Below are 10,310 nucleotides of genomic sequence, written 5' to 3'. Positions count from 1 at the left end.
CTCGCCGCCGCCGCCGCCGCCCCCGCCGCCGCCGCCGCCGCCGCCGCCGCCGCCGCTGGCCCGGCCCCGCCGCGCCATTGGCCGCGCCGGGGCTCCCCGCAGGCTGACATCATCCCCGCCCGCTCCCCGCTTCGTATCTCCCCCCCCCCCCTACACACACACACGCCCCGCGCCCCCGGTTTCTGCGTCTTTGCGGGGTCGCTCGGGACTTGTAGTCCGCCGGGGTGCACCGGCGCCGGTACCGGCGCCGGTGCACCCCGGCGGACTACAAGTCCCGAGCGACCCCGCAACGGTTCACCCCCCCCGCCCCGGGTTTCCCCCCTCGACAGCTGCGGCTCCCACCCCGGGACACACACACACACACAGGGCATCCCCCCCCCTTATATAAAACCCCATAATCCCCTTATGGAAACTGGAGATTATGGGCAGAAACTGGAGCTGGGTCACCCCATGTGTGTGTGTGTGTGTCCCCCCCCGCGGCCACAACACCCCAGGGATGTCCCCAAGACGGGATCAGGGATGGCAACGATGGGGTGTGGAGGGATAAAAACCTGAATCTCCCTCCCCAAACTCACATCCCCAATCTCAAAACACACCCCCCCCAGGACTCCCCCCCCCTTCCAGCTGTGCCCAGCTGCTGTGGGAGACGAGCGGGTATTAGGGCAGGAGCTTGGGAAGCGGATAATCCGCAGGGAATTGACCGCTGGAAGCCTATTAAAATCCACCACGAAACACCCAGCTGGTGACCCCCACCCCTGCCTGGGTGGTGGGAATTAAACTGCACCTCTGCTCCCCCCCCCCCCCCTTCCTGCCCCTAAAGCTGGGGAGCTACCACAGGGAGTGGGGGCGCAGCCGGAGGGGCATCACCTGTGTCCCCCAGCCCCACATGAACGTCCGTCCCCGTCCACCCGGAGGGAAATGAGACACAGACCCGGGGTGGCCTCGTTTCTCCGTGTCGGAGCTTTATTTGCAGGCCGGCACGAGGCAGGAATGGGGGTGCCGTTGGGCCAGTGGGGGGGACACAGTCCCCAAACCCCGTCAGAGGGTCACTGGGCTATAGCTGGCCACGGAGCCACCGCAGCAGCGTCTCCAGCTGCTCATCCAGGGCCACCTCGTCCCCGTCGTTGGTGATCACCCAGTCGAAGGCCACTCCCTGGTCCAGGCCGCACTCGGACTCGGCGTCGTCCACCCCTGGGTGAGGCCCCCGAGAGGGGTCAGGATCTGTCTGTCCGTCTGTCCCCCCCCACTGAGTCCCCCTTCTGGAGTCGGGGGGTTTTAGCTAAAACCTCCAGCCCCCACAGCCCAGGGACGGCGGCAGAGCCGTGCCCGTGGGGCAGCCGCGGTGCCGGGGAAGCAGCGGTCGTCCCCTCACCCACCAGCGACGAAGACCCAGTTCCTCCTCTTCCTCGTCTCCTCAGTGGCCACCACCCGCACGGTCTGAACCGCATCCCCGTAGACGTCCCGGAACCACTCGACGTCCGAGAGGCGCCGCGTGTCGCTCACCACCTGCGCGGAGGCTCCGTCAGCGCCCGCCCCGCGCCCCCCACGCCCCCCCAGCTCCCCCCCGGCCGCTCACCCACACCGGCTGCGCCGCTCCCTGCACCGCCGTCCTGCAGAAGAAACCGGGGTCGGCGCGGCGCTTCTCCTCGCCCCAGCGGATCATGTCCTGCCGGTACGTCTCCTTGTAGGAGCTGGCGTCCAGGAGCCGCTGGAAATCCAGACCGTGTTCCTGCGGGGAGAGGGGGGTCAGCGGGCACAGCCCGTGCCAGGGGGACGGCGCGGCACAGCACGGCTTGGGGCAACACGCCACGGCTCAGCACAGCACGGTTCAGCACGGCATGGCGTGGCATGAGGTGGCACAGTGTGGTGCAGCGTGGCAGAGCTCGGCAAGGTGCGGCACAGCATGGCACGGCACAGCGCGGCACGGCACGAAACAGCATGGTGCAGCACGGCACAGCTCGGCACAGTGTGGCGCAGCACAGCACAGCGTGGTGTGAGGCGGTGCTGTGTGGCACAGCACGGTATGGCACGGTGTGGCATGGCACAACGTGGTGCAGTGTGGCAGAGCTTGGCACAGTGTGGCACGGCACGGTGTGGCACAGCGTGATGCAGCATGGCACAGCTCAGCACGATGTGGCACGGCACGGCACAGTGTGGCATGGCAAAGCACGGTGCAGCACGGCACGGTGTGGCACAGCATGGCATGAAACCACGTGGTGCAGCATGGCACAGCTCGGCACGGTGTGGCACAGCATGGCATGGCTCAGCGTGGCAGCGCTCGGCACGGCGTGGCACAGTGTGGCCCAGTTTGGCACACTGTGGCGCAGCGTGGCAGAACTCAGCATGGTACGGCACAGCATGACACGGCACGGTGTGGCACGGCGTGGCAGAGTTTGGCACAGCATGGCACGGCAGAGCTCGGCACGGCGTGGCACAGCACGGCACAGCGGGGCGTGGCAAAGCGCGGTGCGGCCCGGCCCGGCCCGGTGCGGCCCGGCGGGGCGCGGCGTACCTCGGCGTACCGCTCCTTGAGGGGCCCGGAGAGGCGCAGGACGACGCAGACGTCGGGGCCCAGCCTGCGGGAGAGCGCTCAGCGAGACGGGCACCGGCACCGGCTCCTCCCAGCCCGGTGTCCCGCCGCCGGCCCCGCCCCTCCCGGTACCGGCTCCGCAGCTCCTCGGCCACGAAGTCCTTCCCCGACTTCCTCTTCCCGCTCAGCAGCAGAACCGCGCGCGGCGCCGCCATCCGCCCGCCGGGACACGCCCCCGGACACGCCCCCCCGCACCGGAGGCCCCGCCCACCCCACCCCCCCCGGCAGAGGCAGAGTGGTACGGCCCGAGCAGGGGGCGGGGCCCGGCGCCGCTGACTCCGCCTCCGCCGCGGGGCTCCCGCCTCACAGCGCCCCCTGCAGGGCGGGGCCGGCACAGCGCGGGGGGGTCCCCAAAACCCCGCTGGGACACGGCGGGGCCCCGGCCCCCCCCCAGCACCTTTGGCCACCCCCAGCACCCCCGGTTCCCTCCGCAGCACCCGGGTGTCTCCCTTTCCCGCCAGCACCCCCAATTCGCCCCAGCACCCCGCTCCCCCTCTGAAGCCCCTTTCCCCCAGCCCTGTCCCCCCCAGCACCCCCCTTCCCTCCACAGCACCCCATCACCCCCTCCCCCCACCATCATCCCCATTCCCCCAGCACCCCCTGCCCCCTCCACAGCACCCCATTACCCCCCTGCACCCCCTGTTCCCCCAAGCACCCTGCTCCTCCTCTGAACCCCCTTTCCCTCAACACTCGTTTCCCCCCCAGTACCCCCGCTCCCCCCAGCACCCCCCTTCCCGCTATCACCCCATTCCCTCCAAAGCACCCTATTACCCCCCTTTCCCCCCCAGCAGCCACCGTCCCCCCCATCACCCCCCTTTCCTCCCAGCACCCCGCTCCTCCTCTGAACCCCCCTTTCCCTCAACACTCGTTTCCACCCTGCAGCCCCCTTTCCCCCATAGCACCCCACTTTCCTCCCAGCACCCCCCATTCCCCCCATAGCACCCCTCTTTCCCCCCAGCACCCCATCCCTCCTCTGAACCCCCCTTTCTCCCAGCGCTCTTTTCCACCCCAGCACCCCCCATTCCTCCCAGCACCCCCTCTTCTCCCCAGCGACTCCCCCTTTTCCCCAGCCCCCTTTACCCCCCAACACCCCCTGTTCCCCCCCTGCACCCCCTTTCTCCCCACACCCGGCACAGCTCTGCCCAGCGGTGACTTTTATTGCGTGGTAGCAGCACAAATCACACAGTGCATCTGATCGGGGGACCCCAGCCCTGGGGGGGTGCAATGAGCAGCCCCTGGCCCCCCCAAAAACAGCCCGTGGGGAGCCCCAAATGAAGGCTCATGGTGGGGCGGCCGCCCCTGCACGCTACAGCGCTGCCGCCCGCCTCTACCCCCCCGTGCCATGCTGCCGCGCAGCCCTTCGGCCCGGCTCCTTCCCGGCAGCGCTGCAAGAAAATGGGGGGGTGGGTGTCACAATGGGGTGCTGGGGGTCAGGCCCGTCCCGCCCCGAGGCCCCCCCCGTCCCGGCTCACCCGCCGTAGTGCCGCAGCACGTATTCCTCGAAGCCGTCGGCCGCCTCCTCGTCGCCCCGCTCCCGCCGCGCCACCTCCTCCAGCAGCTCCTCCACGTCATCCACGAAGTCGACGAAGCGCAGGCGGTCGTGGGCGAAGGTGCCATCGGCCCCAAAGGCTCCGTCCAGCTGCGCCGACAACCCCCCAAAATATCCCCCCCAGCCCAGACGCTCCATGAAACCCTCCAACAGCCGCAGGAATTCCGCCTTCTGCACCGGCTCCAGCGCAGCCCCCAGCACCTCCCGGCCCTCCTTGCGGGCGCAGTCGGCCACCCCCGAGCAGCCCTGGGGTGCCCGGTACCGGTTGAGCCGGGGCAACTCGCGGGGGCTGTGCTGGGGTGAGCTGTGAGACGATTTCCCCCAGGTTTTTCCCGGCTTGTGCTCCCGGGGGGGCCGGGAATCCTTCCCGTGCCCGTGGGGTTTTCCCTGCTCCCTCTTTTCCCACTGGTGCCCCCCCCCCCCGGCGTTGTGTCGCTTTTGCCGCTTGTTTTCCTTCTTTTCTGCCTTGAACGTTTTTTTCCAGGGTCCAGGGAAGGGCTTGACCCCCTCCGCCTCCAGCTCCCGGCCCAGGCGCTGCTCCAGGGCGCTCAGCTCCTCCACCAGCCCCTTGAGCCCCCCAGGGCCCCGCGCCCGTTCCAGGGCACCGGCCAGCTCCTGCCGCACGGACGCCAGCCAGCCGTGCCGCCTCGCCACGTCCTCACCGTGACCTGGAGCGCCCGTACTGGGGGGCTGCTCTGCTACCGGTTCCCCGAGCCCAGGGCCGCCCGGTGTCCCCGCAGCCCGCAGGCGCTGCAGCTCGGCCCGGGCGTCGCGGAGGGCAGCGGCCTCCTGCTCCAGGGCCACGCGTAGCCGCGCGTTCTCCGCAGCCAGGCTCTGCCGCTGCGCCCCGGCCGCCGCCGCTTCGCCCTCGCTCTTCTGCAGCAGAACCTGTAGCTCTTCCTTGTGGGTCTGGGGCAGGGGGAAGACGTGGGGGCGGGGGGGCGTGAGGTGGGAGGGGGAGAACAGCACTGGAACGTGGCACTCAGTGGCACCAGGCCTGGCTGAGCTCACCCACCTGCAGCTCGGCCTGCATGAGCCGGATCTCCTGGTTCTCCTTGGCCAGTTTGTCCAGGAGGAGGCTCACGGACTGGACGCTCTGGGGGTCCCCGGTGTCTGATGGGGGGAGCTTCTGCTGTGAGTCCTGGGGGAGAAGAAGGATGTGGAGCGCCCTAGGGGGCTGGGGATGCCCCTGCGCCTTGGCCAGGTCACAGAATCCCAGACTCATCTGGGCTGGAAAAGCCCCTGAAGCTCCTCCAGCCCAACCATGACCCTCCCCCTGACCGTTCCCAACTCCCCCAGATCCCTCAGCGCTGGCTCAGCCCGACTCTTCAACCCCCCCAGGGATCCCGGGGACTCCCCCCCTGCCCTGGGCAGCCCATTCCAACGCCCAACAGCCCCTTCTGCACAGAAATCCTTCCTCAGAGCCAGCCTGACCCTGCCCTGGGCAGCTTGAGGCCATTCCCTCGGGGCCTGGCGCTGGGGCCTTGGCTCCAGAGACTCACCCCCCCTCTCTGCCCCCTCCTGGCAGGGAGTTGCAGAGGGCCAGGAGGTCTCCCCTCAGCCTCCTCTTCTCCAGACTGAACCCCCCCAGTTCCCCCAGCGGCTCCCCAGCAGACCTGTGCTCCAGACCCTGCCCCAGCTCCGTTGCCCTTCTCTGGCCACGCTCGAGTCATTCAATGGCCTTTTTGGGGTGAGGGGCCCAAAACTGCACCCAGGAATCGAGGGGCGGCCTCCCCAGTGCCGAGCCCAGGGCTCAGATCCCTCCCCTGTCCCTGCTGGCCACGCCAGGGCTGGTACAAGCCAGGATGCCATTGCCCTCCTTGGCCCCCTGGGCACACTCTGGCTCGTTATCAACCCCCCAGTCCCTCCCTGACTGGCTCCGGGGTGGTGCTGAGCCCCACTGCAGACCCCTCCTTACGTTGTCGGCAGGAGGCAGCGCTGCCTCCTGCTCCCCGGCCGCCATGTCCCGGCTCACCACGCTCTTCACGGGGTCTGGGGAGGAACCGGACAGGAACGTTCCAAACCACGGCCCGTCTGTGCTGCCGCGGGTCTGCACCCTGCCCGGGCAGGACAGGCCCCCATACTCACCATCCACCAGGTCATAGATGCCACCTGGGGAGAAAAAGAAGACAATGAGGGGGACACCAGGACCCCCACCCTGCCCATGCAACCCCCTCCCTGTGCATGAAAGCCCCACCCTTGCCCCTGGGACCCCCACCCTGCCCCTGGGACCCCCCTCACCGGAGATAATCAGCATCCCCACGGCCAGCAGCGCCAGGACAGCCAGCAGGTACTTGCTCATGCTCAGCCCGTCCTTGTCACCGGTGTCCGGTGGCCCCCGATGTGGGGCAGATGCAGAACGGGGGGGCCCAGAACGGGGCTCGTGGCCCTGCTGTTGCCACAGCCTCTCCGTGTCATCGTCACTGCTGGTGCAACTCCCCTCCTCCGTTGGTGGCCCTGGAGAGAGACGGGGGGGGCACCTCCAGGGAGGGTCTGCACCCCAGCACAGATGGACCCCCCCCACTGGGGCGACCCCCTGGGAGGGCCTGACCTGCTTTGGGGGTGTCAGGGCAGGGCCCCAGCTCAGCCTCGGGCTCCTCCTGCTCGTCGCCCTCCGGCACGGCGGGTTTCGCAGAGCCATCCGGGGGGGGCACTGCCCCAGCTGTGGGGTGCCAGCGCTCCTCCGAGTCCTGCGGACACAGGCACTGGGGTGTCACGTGTCCCCACGGGGCGAGCGGGACCCCCAGTCCCCCCCCCTCACCCCCCAGGCTCACCCCCAGTTCGCTGCTCTCGGGGTGCTGGGCCAGGTCGGGGCCGGCGGCTGCGCCGTTGGTGGCCGCGGCTGGGGAGAGGCAGAGAGCGGCGGTGAGGCGGTGGCACGGGGGGGCCACCGGGTCTGTCCCGTCCCTGCGGCTGCCACCTGCCTGTGACAGTGTCCTGGGGGCCTTCCTCCTCCCCTGGCTCCTCATCCCCGGTGCTGTGGGAGGCCGAATCCTGCTCTGGACCCACCGTGTCGATGGGCAAACCCTGGGAGAGGCAGGAGGAGGGTGAGGGTGGCACCTTCAGCCGCAACACCCCCCCCCCGCCGCCTCCCTCTGCCTGCAGCTCCGGGCAGGCTGCGGGGTGCTCCCCGGGAAGGCGGGGGGGGATCCCCAGCCCTCACCTCGCTGCCCGCCAGCACCCAGCTGCCATCCGGGTCCCGGGAGGGCGATTTCTCCGCCATGGGGACAGCCCAGAGCCACCTGCAAGAAGACGGAGGGACGTAACCCGGCTCCCGGTACCACCGGGACCGGACCGGGGGAGCCGCCGTCCCCGTGACAGCCGGTCCCCAAACCCTACCCGCAGTTGAGGACTTCCCCGGCAGCCCCGGGATGACCGGACCCCCCCGCCGACGCCAGCTGCTGCCGCGGGGTATTTTTAGCCCGGTGATGCCGCCCGGCAGGTGGACGGGGGATGCGGGGCCCGGGCTGGGGACAGCAGAGCCCGGCAGGAAGGCGACGGTACCGGGAAGGGGATCTCAAGCAGCGCCCCCCCCCCCCCCCCATTCTCCGGGGACCCACAAGCGCTGCGGAGGGGGGTGGGGGGTGACGGCCCCCGCCGGTGACACCCCGAACCGTCGCACCGGGCAAGGGCCGTGCCCGCCGCTCCGCTGCGCAACCCGTCCCGGGGCCGGCAGCCCCGGAACCGGCCCGGTCCCGGCCGCAGCCCCGCCCGGGGAAGCGCCCCCCGCCGCGGCGGTCCCCAGGGCCGGGCGGTACCTGGTGCCGCCGCCGAGGCCCCTCCGGTAACTTTCTCCCGGTCCCTCCGGTAACTTTCTCCCGATGCCGGTCACCGCCCTCGGGAAGGGGCGCGCACGTGACGCGAACAGCCAATGGGGTGGGCGGCGGCCGCGACGGACCAATGGGATGAGCCGGGGCGGGGGAGGCACGTGGGGTGACCCCCCCGGTACCGGATACCCCCCCACCCCCTTAATCCCCGGCGGGAGCGCGGAGTGAGACACGGACACGAGTGTTTCAGAGTTTTATAGTGACGGTACAAAAGTTTCCATTAACGATCGGCTAAAATGGGGGAAGGGGGGTGGGCGGGGGGGGCACCGGGGCTGTCCCGAGCACCGAGGAAGGGGGTGGGTGGCACCGGGAGTGTCCCCAGCACGTGGAGGGGGGGTACCGGGACCACTGCAGGGCTCCGGGATGGTGGTGGGGAGCAGATCGCTCCCCCCAGAAACAGCACTGACCCCACGGGGAGAGCTGGGGGGGGGATGCACCGGGGAGCCTCAGCCCCCGAGGGGCCGGTGCATCGGAACTGGAGCCTCCCCCGCAGCAAAGGGCCGGTGACGGTGCGGGCAGCACCGGCCCAGAGCCCGCGGCGAGTCCCAACAGCAGCCGGTGCCTGGTGAGGAGCCGCAGCCGGAGTCTCTCTGGCTGGTGAGGTGGGGGCAATGGCTACAAAAAAAAGGGAGTTTGGTCCTAAATCGTCAGGGGAAGCTGTACACGGCCGCGGGGAGCGGCTCAACCGTCGTTGGCGGCCACCAGCTGTCCCATGCCCTCGCGGACATAGACCGACTGGATCTCCTTCGTCTTCAGGCAGAAGTCGCAGGCCCAGACGGCGGAGGCCTCGGTGGTGAGCAGCCCATAGGCGTTCTCCGTCATCCCCGTGCACTCCCGGTGGAACCACTTCTGGCAGGAGGCCTCGCACAAAATGGCGTCCTGGTCGTCGTTCACCTCGTTGCGACAAGCCCCGCAGGGGTAAACCAGCCCCGGGGGTGGTTGGTGACCCGACCCGCCGGCTGCCTTGCCGGGGGGGGGAGGCGGGAGGCTGTTGGTTTCCGGGGTGCCGGTGCCGCGGCTGGCATTGTTGGGGGCGAAACCAGGCTGCGCCCCATTGACGGCGGCGGGGGAGCCCGAGTGCTGCTCCTGGGCAAAGGTACTGGGCGGGGGGTTGAGGTTCTTGCCCCCCTCCTCGCCGCTGGCAGGGAAGCTGGGGTCAGCCCCGGGGAAGGGGCTGGCGGTGGGGGGCAGAGGGGGCATGTTCTGCCCCGGGCGCGGCATGGGCGACTGTCCAAAGAGGTTGCCGGGTTGGCTGAAGCGTTGAGCCACTGCTGGTCCCCCGGAGGGGTTGAGGGCCGGCCCGGGGCCCATGTCCCCCCGGGGGGGCTGCCCCATGGTTGGGGAGATCATGGGCCCAAAGCCCCCGACGGGCCCCTGCATGAGCTGCCCCGTGGGGGGGCTGAAGTTCTGTCCGAGGGGTTGGCTGAAGGGCTGCCCGGGGAAACTCATCCCCCCGGGCTGGACGTAGTTGGGGTTCTGGGGGGGCATGCTGAAGGCCGGGCCCATCTGCCCGGGGGCGAAGGGGGGGGGCTGCCTCCGCAGGGGCTGCGGGCCCCCGCCGTAACCGGGGGGCACCTGCGGTGACATCCCCCCCTGGACGCGGAAGCCGCCGAAGGGGACGGGGCTGCCCAGAAAGGGGGCGGGGGCCGCCCCCACCTTGGGGGCCCCGAAATCATCCTCGAATGGGTTGGAGGCGACCAGGTGATCCACCATGGGGGTGGGCGGCGGGGCGAACTCCGAGAGGTGGGAGTAGGCGGGGCCCTGCGGGGAGAAAGCGGCGGTCAGGGCTGCGGCGCCCCCCCCGGTCCCGGTCCCGGTGCCGCCCAGCCCTACCTGTGTGTTGGACTTGCGCCGTTTCTTCTCGGGGCTCTTCATCTGCAGCCCTGCGGGGACAAGCGGGGCCGCGTCAGGCGGGACCAGTGTCGCCCCCCCCCCCCGCCGGCCCGGCCCGGCCCGGCCGCCCGCGCTCACCTGCCTTCCCCTGCTTCCGGCCGGGCCCACCGGCTGCGGCGCTGCCCGCGGGGTGCGGGGGCCCCGGCGGGGGCGGCGGGGCCGGGACGCCTCCCTCCAGCTTCTCTGCGTGCGGGGCCGCCATGGCCCTCACAGCCGGCGCGGCGCCATGGCCCCGCCGCCGCTCCTCCGCACGGCGCGCGGCGGCCCCGACCGGAACCGGAAGCAGAACCCGCGCGGGGCCAATGGCGGGGTGTGGGGCGGGGCCGATTGCAGGGCGCGGCCAATCGCTGGGAGCGACCAATTACGGAGCGCGGAGGGGTACGGATGTCGGGGCGCGACCAATCACGGTTCGCGGGGCGGTACCAATCGCGGAGCGAGACCAATCACAGCG

At 70.6% G+C, this 10,310-nt stretch overlaps 3 protein-coding genes across 4 annotated transcripts; all 3 read right to left on the bottom strand.

Moving 5' to 3' along the window:
• Positions 1-937: 937 nt before the first annotated feature.
• On the bottom strand, positions 938-2,763 carry PMVK (phosphomevalonate kinase). 2 transcript variants are annotated; one of them, XM_074929123.1, is made up of 5 exons: positions 2,663-2,763; positions 2,513-2,576; positions 1,577-1,729; positions 1,377-1,506; positions 938-1,191 (listed from the first exon to the last, which is right to left on the bottom strand). In XM_074929123.1, the coding sequence occupies exons 1-5, from the start codon at positions 2,743-2,745 to the stop codon at positions 1,055-1,057; spliced, it is 567 nt and encodes a 188-aa protein (XP_074785224.1). In that variant the 5' UTR covers positions 2,746-2,763; the 3' UTR covers positions 938-1,054. The 2 variants fall into 2 exon arrangements, with proteins under 2 accessions (XP_074785224.1, XP_074785225.1); XM_074929124.1 differs by having other exon boundaries at positions 1,577-1,708.
• A 974-nt stretch (positions 2,764-3,737) lies between these two features.
• Positions 3,738-7,972, bottom strand: PBXIP1 (PBX homeobox interacting protein 1). Its single transcript, XM_074929031.1, has 11 exons — positions 7,898-7,972; positions 7,303-7,381; positions 7,064-7,166; positions 6,914-6,981; positions 6,691-6,829; positions 6,381-6,596; positions 6,228-6,251; positions 6,058-6,131; positions 5,155-5,280; positions 4,063-5,048; positions 3,738-3,975 (listed from the first exon to the last, which is right to left on the bottom strand). Exons 2-11 carry the CDS (start codon positions 7,360-7,362, stop codon positions 3,918-3,920), a joined length of 1,854 nt encoding a protein of 617 aa, XP_074785132.1. The 5' UTR covers positions 7,363-7,381; positions 7,898-7,972; the 3' UTR covers positions 3,738-3,917.
• A 181-nt stretch (positions 7,973-8,153) lies between these two features.
• On the bottom strand, positions 8,154-10,124 carry PYGO2 (pygopus family PHD finger 2). Its single transcript, XM_074929008.1, has 3 exons — positions 9,938-10,124; positions 9,800-9,849; positions 8,154-9,727 (listed from the first exon to the last, which is right to left on the bottom strand). The coding sequence occupies exons 1-3, from the start codon at positions 10,059-10,061 to the stop codon at positions 8,648-8,650; spliced, it is 1,254 nt and encodes a 417-aa protein (XP_074785109.1). The 5' UTR covers positions 10,062-10,124; the 3' UTR covers positions 8,154-8,647.
• Between the last annotated feature and the right edge of the window lie 186 nt (positions 10,125-10,310).

Source organism: Athene noctua, chromosome 29 (assembly GCF_965140245.1).
Source record: "Athene noctua chromosome 29, bAthNoc1.hap1.1, whole genome shotgun sequence".
Classification (NCBI taxonomy): domain Eukaryota; kingdom Metazoa; phylum Chordata; class Aves; order Strigiformes; family Strigidae; genus Athene; species Athene noctua.
Note: the sequence above shows the minus strand (reverse complement) of the source record. Positions and strands in the feature narration are given on the sequence as shown.

What these genes read in the sequence shown, in the direction of transcription:
- PMVK (XM_074929123.1), bottom strand. Translation starts at nt 2,745, where the DNA reads ATGGCGGCGCCGCGCGCGGTTCTGCTGCTGAGCGGGAAGAGGAAGTCG. An exon ending in GAGCGGCGCAGCCGGTGTGG is followed by an intron (nt 1,507 to 1,576) that starts GTGAGCGGCCGG and finishes GCCTCCGCGCAG; the next exon opens with GTGGTGAGCGACACGCGGCG. An exon ending in GAACTGGGTCTTCGTCGCTG is followed by an intron (nt 1,192 to 1,376) that starts GTGGGTGAGGGG and finishes GGCCTCACCCAG; the next exon opens with GGGTGGACGACGCCGAGTCC.
- PYGO2 (XM_074929008.1), bottom strand. Translation starts at nt 10,061, where the DNA reads ATGGCGGCCCCGCACGCAGAGAAGCTGGAGGGAGGCGTCCCGGCCCCG. An exon ending in CCGGAAGCAGGGGAAGGCAG is followed by an intron (nt 9,850 to 9,937) that starts GTGAGCGCGGGC and finishes TTGTCCCCGCAG; the next exon opens with GGCTGCAGATGAAGAGCCCC. An exon ending in GGCGCAAGTCCAACACACAG is followed by an intron (nt 9,728 to 9,799) that starts GTAGGGCTGGGC and finishes TTCTCCCCGCAG; the next exon opens with GGCCCCGCCTACTCCCACCT.
- PBXIP1 (XM_074929031.1), bottom strand. Translation starts at nt 7,362, where the DNA reads ATGGCGGAGAAATCGCCCTCCCGGGACCCGGATGGCAGCTGGGTGCTG. An exon ending in CCGAGAGCAGCGAACTGGGG is followed by an intron (nt 6,830 to 6,913) that starts GTGAGCCTGGGG and finishes CTGTGTCCGCAG; the next exon opens with GACTCGGAGGAGCGCTGGCA. An exon ending in GTGCTGCGGCACTACGGCGG is followed by an intron (nt 3,976 to 4,062) that starts GTGAGCCGGGAC and finishes ATTTTCTTGCAG; the next exon opens with CGCTGCCGGGAAGGAGCCGG.